Source organism: Orycteropus afer, unplaced genomic scaffold (assembly GCF_000298275.1).
Source record: "Orycteropus afer afer isolate SDZICR_OR568_19922 unplaced genomic scaffold, OryAfe1.0 scaffold00425, whole genome shotgun sequence".
In the NCBI taxonomy this organism is placed as follows: Eukaryota; Metazoa; Chordata; class Mammalia; order Tubulidentata; family Orycteropodidae; genus Orycteropus; species Orycteropus afer.
Window position 1 is genome coordinate 2,054,568 of NW_006922012.1, and position 11,660 is coordinate 2,066,227.

Consider the following 11,660-nt stretch of genomic DNA (forward strand, 5'->3'; position numbering starts at 1 on the left):
GTTATCCATTCCTCAGTTGATGGACACCTAGGTTGTTTCCATCTTTTGGCTATTGTAAATAGTGCTGCGATGAACATGGGTGTGCATATACCTGTTCTTGTCATGGCTCTCACTTCTTTAGGGTATATACCTAGTAATGGAATGGCTGGGTCAAGTGATATTTCTAATTCCAGCTTTTGAAGGAATCACCATACTGCTTTCCACAATGGTTGTACCATTTTACAGTCCCACCAGCAGTGTATGAGAGTCCTGATCTCTCCACAACTTCGCCATCATTTGTTATTTTCTGTTTTGTTGAACTTTGTTGGAGCAAGATGGTACCTCATTGTTGTTTTGATTTGTGTCTCTCTAATAGCTAATGATCGTGAGCATCTCTTCATATGTTTGTTGGCCGCTTGAATATCCTCCTTGGTGAAGTGTCTATTCATCTACATTATTCTTTAGTGTTGCGTAGTATTCCATTGTATGTGTGTACCATAGTTTGGTTATCCATTCTTCTGTTGATGGTACCTAGGTTGTTTCCATCTTTTGCTTTTGTAAATAGTGCTGTGATGAACATGGGTCTGCAAATATCTGTTCTTGTCCTGGCTCTCACTTCTTTAGGATATATAGCTAGTAATGGGATTGCTGGGTCAAATGGTATTTCTAATTCCAGCTTTTTAAGGAATTGCCATACTGCTTTCCACAGTGGTTGTATCATTTTACAGTCCCATCAGCAGTGTATGAGAGTCCCAATCTCTCTACATCCTTGCCAGCATTTGTTATTTTCTGTCTTGTTGAACTTTGCCATTAGTGCTGGGGTGAGATGGTATCACGTTGTTTTGATTTGCATCTCTCTGATGGCTAATGATCATGAGCATTTCTTCATCTGTTTGCTGGCTGCCTGAATATCTTCTTTGGTGAAGTATCTATTCATATCTTCTGCCCATTTTTTAATTGGATTACTGATCTTTTTGTTTTTGAGGTGCTGGAGTTTTCTATAAATTTTAGAGATAAGTCCTTTGTCAGATACATAATTATCAACAAGTATGAATTTGTTGCTGTCATTTTGTTATGTGCTTTTTTGTGGTGTTGATTTCTTTGTTCCATAATTTTCTGTGCTAAGCTCATTTTGTTTATTGTGTTATCACTTCCCTCATTGCTATTGTTTTAGTATTTGCTAAGTATTTGTGCTGGTCCTTTTTTATATTTTAATGTGAAAGTTTTATCATTTTTCTTTGAGGTTCCCCTGTGATTTATAGTTTTCTTCCCAAGTTTAGAACAGTCTGTTCTATCTTGTAGTTGTCTTGACTTCCCTACCATTTAGAAGTTCTGTAAGTACACAGTTTTTCCTCTTTTTGGTTTATAGTTGTCCCCATTTGTCAATTGATGTCTCTGGTTCCCTGTTTACAATCTTGTAGGTTTATTTACTTTGGATACTTCCATAACTGGTTTGGTTTCTGGTTTATGTCATCATGTGTGTTAGTGGTCAGTTGTTTGCTGTTGTTGGTTCTCTGTCCAAAGGACTCCCTTTAGCATTTCTTGTAAGGTTGGTCTGGTTTTAACAAGGTCACTTAATTTCTGCTTATTTGGAAATGTCCTAATTTCACCATCATATTTGATGGACAGTTTTGTTGGGTATATAATTCTTGGTTGGGAAATTTCTCTTTCAGGGTTTTATATATACCATCCCATTGTCTTCTTGCCTGCATGGTTTCTGCTGAGAAATCTGAGATTAGTCTTATTGGTTGCCCCTTGTAGGTAACTTTTCATTTTCCTCATGCTGCTTTCAGGATTCTTTCTTTGTCTTTGGTTTTGGTGAGTTTGATGATGACATGTCTTGGTGATTTCTTTTGGGGTCTGTTTGGGGCTCATTGGAATTTTTGAATGGATATATTCTCATCTTTCATCATACCAGGGAATTTCTCTTCCAACAGATCTTTGACAATTTTCTCTATGGGTTTATTTGTCTCTTCCTGTTCTGGAATTCTGATTACATGTGGGTTATTCCTTTTGATGGTATCCCACATGAATCTTAGGCTTTCTTCATTTTGTTTTGATCCTTTTTCTGATTGATCCCTTTCGAGGTATTTGTCTTCAATCTCATTAATTCTGTCTTCCTTTGATTCAATTCTACTCCTTTGCCCATTCAGTGTGTTATCTATTTCTGAAAATGTAGTGTTAATCTTCTGGATTTCTATCTGTAGGTTTTGTATCATTTCTGATTTTTCATTTATTTTGTCATTTTGTTCTTGTATTGTCTTTCAGAATTGTTCTGGGGTTTTGTCTGTGTTTTCCTCAATTTTGTCAGTGTTTTCCTTGATCTCTCAGTCCATTGAAGGTACCTAAATATAATTCTTTTGAATTCCTTATCAGGGAGTTACAATGCTGCTGCTTCCTCAGGGATGTCTTTTGGATCTGTATCCTGACCCCTTGTTTCTCCTGCTTTATCTTGCTTCTTTGTGTGGACTGTGATGCTCTGTTGTCTCTGAGGCATTGTGACGTTTTTGTGTTTGTATTTAATTAGTAATTGTATGTTGGAGTGACTTGCCCATGATTTTCATTTTCTTTGGACTATAGGTAAGCAGGGTACTGTGCTCCTCTATTCGCTAGTTGGCAGCACTTATACACTCACCACCTGTCATTTTTCCTGTTGTCAGCCTCTGGCACATCCCCGACGTCCTTGGAAAATGGAGCCCATTCTTAGGTCCTGTTTTCATTCAGCTTTTTCCAGTAGTTGATGTCTAATTTACTTTTGTATACTTCCTTTCAAAGCTCAGGGCTCCAGAATTATCTTTTGTATCTGTGTCAATTGGTTTCTCTTTTCTTTGTTGAAGAAGGTCTGTGTAGCTTATCTGCCTATTCCGCCCTCTTACCAGATGTTGAGTTCACAGACTTTTGATTGAATTAAAATAACTGCCATGTCAGTATGTAAATGTATATTTTAAGGAAAAAAATAGATAAGTAAATGAGATTTTTCATTTTAAACTAATTTTCAGAGAGAAGAAAAAACTTACTCAATAAGTAACCTTCCTCCAGATAGACCAGGAAGTCTGTTCTCTGTGTCTTTTCTACTTAAACAGGCAACAAGGTAAGTTCTTTGCATTCAGTTGAATTAAGTGCTATGTGTCTGACAACCTTGGTACATTTTCTAGTGGTTATGGATAAGGTTAAGAGTAAAGTTAAATATGCAGAAACACCTGTAGATGGAGAGCGAGTGCCCATAGGAAATAAGCACCTTTTCTCTGGCTAAATGTGACATCATCACACATTTCTTTAGAATTAAGTTGGCACTTGATAAATTTAAAATTTCGTACTTCTTTATTATCCTCAGAGTAATAAAGCATTTTGAGAGTATGCAAAAAATGAAGTATATTTTGAGTCTTTGGTTTTATGTTTCTATTCTTGTTAATTAATTTGTAGTATCTAGAAGAATGAAAATAGATTATTGGATTATATAGTTTTATGATTCATGTCCAAGCACCTTTCAAAGTAGACTTGATGGAGCAAAATTTATAATTTGATTTTCAAGGGCTGGTTGAATCACATCACCACCACTTTAGACTATGTTAAACCGTTCAGGCACTGTGAATCTGTCACCACTTGAAGAAAAAATACCTGAAAATTCTCTTCATTTAGAGTTCTTTGCAAAAATTAGAATAATAGCCTAAATAAGTGAGATTAGCACAAAGGGAAGCAACAGTAGTTCCTTCCTAAGGGTTTAGGAATTTCTAGAACAAAAGAGGTTAGAAAAAACAGGCTAGTGGAAATGAGTTACTTGCTATCTAAAATATTATATGGTATTCAAAATAGTTACTAGAACTGGAAAATGCCATTATTTGCAAATGTTTAAGTATTGTTTTTCATGTTCACAGAATTCTTCAACATTGTGCCAAGATAAGGCTTTCTCTAAGCCATAATTATCATATATGCTGCTGGAAAATGGTATGTTAAAATTATTTCAAAAGGAAGATTTTTTTCCAAATGTTTTCTTGTTTGTACACATACTTCTAAGTTTAAACTGCTTCCATCTAAGTTATGTAAGAAACTCTTTGTAACATTAACATTAGATTATTCAGAAAAATACTCACATAATAGAAGAACAAGGAGCTCTCTGATAGTGCAGTTGGTAAGGCATTTGGCTGCTAACCAGAAGGTCGGTGGTTCAAACCCACCAGCTGCTCTGTGGAGGATGATGAGGTAATCTACTTCCATAAAGACTTATAGCCTTGGAAACCTAGTGGGGGTCACCATGCGTCAGAATCTACTCAATTGCAGTGGGTTTGGTTTCTTTGGTTAATAGAAGAACACTTCAGAATTAGCTCTGGTAGCATAGTGCCTAAGGCACTTGACTGCTAACCAGAAGGCTGGTGGTTCAAACCACCAGATACTCCTCGGAAGGAATATGGGGCAATTTACTTCCATAGTGATACTGCCTCGGAAACCCAAAGAGGGGTGGCTATGAGTCGGGTCCAACTTGACAGCACATAACAACAACAACAACAACATAAGTTTATTATACAGAGTTGGTTTTGTTTCTTTCTTTTTTTTTTTTTTTGTAATGGGAGCAGGGAAAGCAAAAAATTGATTGGTTAGATTTGTGTTATGTTATTGGGTGCTGTTGCTTTACTTCTGACTCCCAGCAAACCTATGTACAATAGAACAAAACAAGTGCCCAGGCTTGCGCCATACTCAAAATCATTGCTATGTTTGATCCCATTGTTGCAGCCAGTGTTTCAGACCATCTCATTGAGGGTCCTCCTCTTTTTTTCTTTTTGCTGACCCTCTACTTTACCAAGCATAGTGTCCTTCTCCAGAAACTAGTCCCTCCTGATACCATGTCCAAAGTTTGTGGTGAGTCTCGCTATCCTCACTTCTCAGGAGCAATTCTGACTGTAAATCTGTTTGTTTTTCTGGCAGCCCATGATATATGCAGTATTTTTTGCCAACACCATAATTCTAAGGCATTAATTCTTCTTCAGTCTTCTTTATTCTTTGTCTAGCTTTCCTATGAGCACAATTAAGTGTTCAGGAATTCTCATTCTTTGCAGTGTTATACTATATATGTCATGATCCACATAGTTGAATGCCTTTGCATAGTCATTAAAACACAGGTAAACATCTTTCTGGTATTCTCTGCTTTCAGCCAAGATCCATCTGAAATTAGCAACGATTTCCTATCGTTTTCTGAATCAAGCCTGAATTTCTGGCAGCTCCCTTTCAATGTATTGCTGCAACCATTTTTTAGTATCTTCAGCAAAGTTTTACTTGCATGTGATATTAATGATATTGTTTGATAATTTATGCATTGTGTTGGATCACCTTTCTTTGGAATGGGTACAAATATGGATCTCTTTCAGTTGGTTGGACAGATATTTGTCTTCCAAATTTCTTGGCATAGACGAATAAGCACTTCTAGCATCGCATACGTTTGTTGAAACATCTCTATTGGTATTCTGTCACTTCCTGGAGCATTGCTTTTTGGCAATGCCTTCAGTGCATCCTGAACTCTTCCTTCAGTACTATTAGTTCTTGATCATACGCTATCTCCTGAAATTGTTGAATGTTGACCAATTCTTTTTGGTACACTATGTAGTCCCTCCACTTTCTTTTGATGGCTTCCTGTGTTGTTCAGTTTTTTGCCCATAGGATATTTCAGTATTATAACTCAAGGCTTGAATTTTTCCTTCAGTTCTTTCAGTTTGAGAAATGCTGAGTGTTCTTCCTTTTCGGTTTTCTAACTCCAAGTCTTTGCACATTTCATATTAATGCTTTAATTTGTCTTTTTGAGCTACCCTTTGAAATTTTCTGTTTAATATGTTACTTCCTTTCACTTTAGCTATTCTATGTTCAAGAGCAAGTTTCAGAGTCATTTCTGACATCTGTTTTTGTCTTTATTTCTTTCCACTCTTTTTGATGATCTTTTGGTATAATGTCCTTGATGTCATCCTACAACTTGTCTGGTTTTCAGTCTTTAGTGCTCAATGTGTCAAATCTATTCTTGAGATGGTCCATAAATTCAGGTAGGATATGTTCTAGGTTGTACTTTGGTTCTCATGGACTTGTTTTAATTTTCTTTAGCTTCAACTTAAATTTACAGATGAGCAACTGATAGTCTGTTCCATAATCGGCCCCTGGCCTTGTTCTGACTGGTGATATTAAGCTTTTCCATTATCTAACTCCACATATGTAGTTGATTTGATTACTGTGTATTCTATCTAGCTAGGTCCATGTGTATAGTCACTGTTTATGTTATTGAAAAAGGACATTTCCAATGAGTAAGTAATGGATCTTGCAAAATTCTATCATTCTATCCCATGTTGTTTTTGTCATCAAGGTTATATTTTCCAACTACCGATCCTTCTTCTTCATTTCTAACTTTTGCATTCCAAATCAAAAAGCAAACCAAACTTGCTGCCATTGAGTCAGTTCCAACTCATAGTGACCCCATTGGATTTCCAAGGCTGTACATCTTTACAGAACCAGACTGCCTCATCTTTCTTCCACAGAGTGGCTATTGGGTTCAAGCCATCAACCTTTGGTTAGCAGCTACATGCCTTAACCAGTACACCACCAGAGCGCCTTTTTTGCATTCTATTCAGTCAGTAATTATCAATGCATCTGGATTTCATGTTAGATCAATTTCAGACTGCAAAAGTTGGTAAAAACTTCAATTTCTTCAACTTTAACATTAGTGATTGCTGTATAAATTCGAATAATTATTGTATTAACCGGTCTTCCTTGTAGGAATATAAATATTACCCTATTGCTGACAGTGTTATACTTCAGGGTAGATCTTCAAATGTTATTTTTGACAATAAATGAGATGCCATTCCTCTTCAATTTGTTATTCCCTGTCACTGTAGACCATGTGATTGTTCAATTCAAAATGGCCAATTCCAGTCCATTTCAGCTCACTAATGCCTAGGATATTGATCTTGATCTGTTTCATTTCACTTTTGACAACTTCCAGTTTTCCTGATTTATATTTAGTACATTCCATGTTCCAATTATTAATGGATGTTTGAAAGTATTTCTTCTCATTTTGAGTTATGCCACATCACAAAATGAAGATCCCAGAAGCTTTACTCCATGCACATTGGTAAGGTTGACTCTACTTGAAGGAGGCAGCTCTTCCCTAGTCATTTTTTGAGTGACTTCTAACATAAGGGGCTCATCTTCTAGCACAATACCTGAAAATGTTCCGCACCTATCCATAAAATTTTCACAAGCCAGTTTTTTTAGAAATAGGTTGCCAAGTTCTTTTTCCTGTTCTGTCTTAGTCTAGAAGCTCTGTAGAACCCTGGCCACCATAGGTGCTGGCATTTGATATACCAGTGACATAACTTCCAGCATTACAGGAACTCACAAGCCACCACAGTACAACAAACACATGAGTAGACGATTTGTAGTACATAAAAAATATAATCATTAGAAACCATAATAATCCCCGAAGGTGGTGGGGAGCACCCCAATGCTGCCAAACTAGTGACCAAAGTAGCATACCTACCCAATCTGCCCAGATATATCAAGCTAAAACAAAACCTAAATCAGAGTGAAACAGTCCAACACACAGTCAACAAATAAATTCAATATCGCCAAAATATCTCGGAGACAACAGACAGCTTCAGATTAAGCAAAGAAACAGGACAAGATGGCTCCAGTAAGTGACCAAAATAAAGAACCAGAAAACTTCCCTGAGGAAGAAATGATAATGAAACTACCTAATAAGGAGTTCAAAAGACTTATGTATAGGGCCCTCCAAGAAATGAAGGAAAACACATATAATAGTAGAATTCAGAAAAACAATACAAGAGTAAAATTACAAAATAAGCAATTAGAAATCATACAAAAGCAACAATTAGAAATCCAGAAGGTTAACATTAAAACTTTGGAGATAAATAATACATTGGAAGGACAAAGGAATAGAATGAAATCAGTATAATACTGGATCAGTAAAGTAAAAGACAAATCCTTTGACACCAGTTTGTATGAAGAAAAATCAGGAAAAGAAAATGAAGAAAGCCTAAGATTTATTTGGGACACTATGAATAAGAAAAATTTACATGTAACCAGAATTCCAGAACGAGAGCAAACCAAAAAAAAAAAAAAAAAAAACCACTACAGAGTATTGTCAAAGATTGCTGACAGAAAACTTCCTAATATTGTGAAAGACAAAAATATATCCATGCAAGAAGCTCCACAGACCCCATACAGGGTAGACTGCAAAAGAAAGTTACCAACTCAAATAATCATAAGCACCAACACATCATAATCAAAATTTCCAAAACCAGAGACAAAGGAAGAATCCTGAGAGCAGTTTGGGAAAAATGAAATGTTACCCACAAAGGGCAATCAATAAGGTTAAGCTCTGATTTCTCAGCAGAAACCTTATAGGCAAGAAGGCAATGGGATGACATAACACCTAACCCTGAAAGAAAAAAATTGCTAACCAAGGCTTATATATCCACAAAACTTCCCCTCAAATATGATGGTGAAATCAGGACACTTCCAGATAAACAGAAATAAGGGAATTTGTAAAAACCAGACCAACCTTACAAGAAATGCTAAAGGGAGTCCTTTGCACAGAGAACCAACAAAAGCAGATGACAACCTGAAATAGACACATGACAACATCACCAGACACCAATCTAGATAAAGAATTTTCAAAAACAAAATGAACTTCTTGCTGTTAGGTGCCATCAAGTTATCTCCTACTCATAGTGACCTCATGCACAACAGAACAAAACACTACCTGGTCCTGTGCCAACTCCACAGTCTTTGCTATTCCTGAGCCCATCATTGCAGCCACTGTGTCAATCATCTTGTTGAGGGCCTTCCCCTTTTTCGTTGCCCCTCCACTTTTCCAAGCATGATATCCTTTTCCAGGGAATGGTCCCTTCTTACAGCGTGACCAAAGTAGGTGAGATGAAGTCTGACCATTCTCACTTCCAAGGAGCATTCCAGCTGTACCTCTTCCAGGACAGATTGGGTAGCAGTCTGTCTTTTAGCAGTCCATGGTACTTTGAGCATTCTTCGCCAACACCACAACTCAAAACCATCGACTCTTCTTCGGTCTTCCTTTTTCATTGTCTGGCTCTCACATGCATATGAGGTGATTGCAAATACTATGGCCTGCATCAAGCACACCTTAGTCTTCAAGGAAATATGTTTGTTCTTCAGCACTTGGAAGAGGTCCTTTGTAGCAGATTTGCCCAATGCTATATGACGTCTGATATCTTGACTGCTGCTTCCATTGGTGTTGATCATAGATCCAAGTAATATGAAGTCTTTGACACCTTCAGTCTTTTCTCCATTTATCATGATGCTGCTTATTGGTCCTGTTAGTGAGAATTTTTTTTTTAATATATATTGAGGTGTAATCCATACTGCAGACTGTAGTCTTCAATCTTCATCAATAAGTGTTTCAAGTTATCCTTACTTCCAGCGAGCAAACTTGTGTTTTCTGCATAATGCAGGTTGTTAACAAGTCTTCCTCTAATCCTGATGCCACATTTTTCCTCATATAGCCCACCTTTTTGGATTATTTGCTAAGAATACAGATTGAATAAGTATGGTGAAAGGATACAACCCTGATGCATTCCCTTCTTGATTTTAAACCACGCAGTATCCCCTTGTTCTGTTTGAATGACAGTCTCCTGGTCTGTGTACAAGCTCCTCATGAGAACTTAAGTGTTTTGGAATTCTCAATGTTATCCATAATTTGTTACGATCCACACAATCAAATGCTTTTGCATAATCAATAAAACACAAGTAAACATCTTTCTGGTATTCTTTGCTTTGAACTAAGAGCCATCTGACATCAGCAATGATATCCCTTGTTCCACATCCCCTTCTGAATGAATCCAGCTTGCATTTCTGGAAGTTCTCTGTTAATATACTGCTGCAACCATTTTTGAATTCTCTTCAGTAAGATTTTACTTGCGTATGATATTAATGATATTGTCCGATTATTTCCACATTCTGTGGGATCACTCTTCTTTGGAATGGGTACAAATATGGATCTCTCCCAGTTAGTTGGCCAGGTAGTTGCCTTCCGAATCTCTTGGCATAGCCAATTGAGTGCCTTCAGTGCAGCATCCATTTGTAGAAACATCTCAATGGGTATCCCTCAATTCCTGGAGCCTTGTTTTTTGCCACTTCCTTTAGTGCAGCGTCAACTTCTTCCTTCAGTATCATTGGTTCTTGGTCATATGCCACCTTCTGAAATGGATGAACATCAACCAATTCTTTTTGGTATAGTCACTCTGTGTATTCTTTCCATCTTCTTTTGATGTTTCCTGCATCGTTCAATATATTACCCATAGAATCTTTCAATAGTGCAACTTGAGGCTTCAATATTTTCTTCAGTTTTTTCAGCTTGAGAAATCCCAAGTGTATTCTTCCCTTTTGGCTTTCCAACTCCTTGTCTTTGCACATTTCCTTATAATAATTGACTTTGTTTTCTCAAGCTGCTCTTTGAAACCTTCTGTTCAGCGCTTTTATCTTGTCATTTCTTCCATTTGCTTTAGCTGCTCTCCATTCAATGGCAAGTTTCAGAGTCTCTTCTGACATCTGTTTTAGCCTTTTCTTCCTTTCCTGTCTTTTTAATGACCTTTTGCTTTCTTTATGGAAGATGTTCTTGATGTCATCCCACAATTCCTCTGGTTTTCGGTCACTGGTGTTCAGTGCATCAAATCTATTCTTTAAATAGTCTCTAAATTCAGGAGGGATATTATCAAGGTCATATTTTGGCTCTTATGGACTTGCTTTAATTGTCTTCAACTTTAACTTGAACTTGCATATGAGCAGTTGATTGTCTGTTCCACAGTCAGTTCCTGGCCTTGTTTTGGCTGAAGATATTGAGCTGCTCCATCACCTCTTGCCACAGGTGTAGTGAGTCTGATTCCTGTGTACTCCATCTGGTGAAGTCCATGTGTATAGCCACCATTTATGTTGTTGAAAAAGGTGTTTGCAATGAGTAAGTCATTGGTCTTGCAAAATTCTATCATGCGATCTCCAGCATTATTTCTGTCTCCAAGGCCAAATTTTCCAATTACTGGTGATTTTTCTTTGTTTCCAACTTTTGCATTCCATTCACCAGTGATCAGCACATCTTGATTGCATGTTTGGTCAATTTCAGACTGCAGAAGTTGGTAAAAATTTTCAATTTCCTCATCTTTGGCTTTGGTGGTTGGTGTGTAAATTTGAATAATAGTACTAACTGGCTTTCCTTGTAGGCATATGGATATTATTCTATCACTGACAGCATTGTACTTCAGGATAGATCTTGAAACATTCTTTTTGATGATGGATGCCACACCATTCTTCTTCAATTTGTCATTCCCAGCATAGTAGATCATGTGGTTATCTGATTTAAAATGGCCAAAACTAGTCCATTTCAGCTCACTAATGCCTAGGATATCAATCTTTATGCATTCCATTTCATTTCTGACAACTTCCAATTTTCCTAGATTCGTACTTAGTACCTTCCATTTTCCAGTTATTAATGGATGTTTGCAACTGTTTCTTCTCATATTGAGTTGTGCCACTTCAGCAAATGGAGGTCCCGAAAGCCCTACTTTTTGTTGTTGTTGTTTTTGGTTTTTATTGTGATTTGGGTGAAGATTTACAGAGCAAATTCACTTTCCATACAGCAGTTCACATATACTTTGTCTCAT

The 11,660-nt window shown here is 37.0% G+C and overlaps 1 protein-coding gene across 1 annotated transcript in view; it reads left to right on the forward strand.

Annotated features, from left to right (window-relative positions):
• The window catches only part of CUNH5orf34 (chromosome unknown C5orf34 homolog), a 33,638-nt gene that overhangs the window by 11,139 nt on the left and 10,839 nt on the right, over window positions 1-11,660 (forward strand). Inside the window, exons 6-7 of the mRNA XM_007954012.1 lie at window positions 2,979-3,070; window positions 3,855-3,924. Coding sequence (XP_007952203.1) covers window positions 2,979-3,070; window positions 3,855-3,924 — 162 coding nt within the window. The remainder of the gene's footprint in view (window positions 1-2,978; window positions 3,071-3,854; window positions 3,925-11,660) is intronic.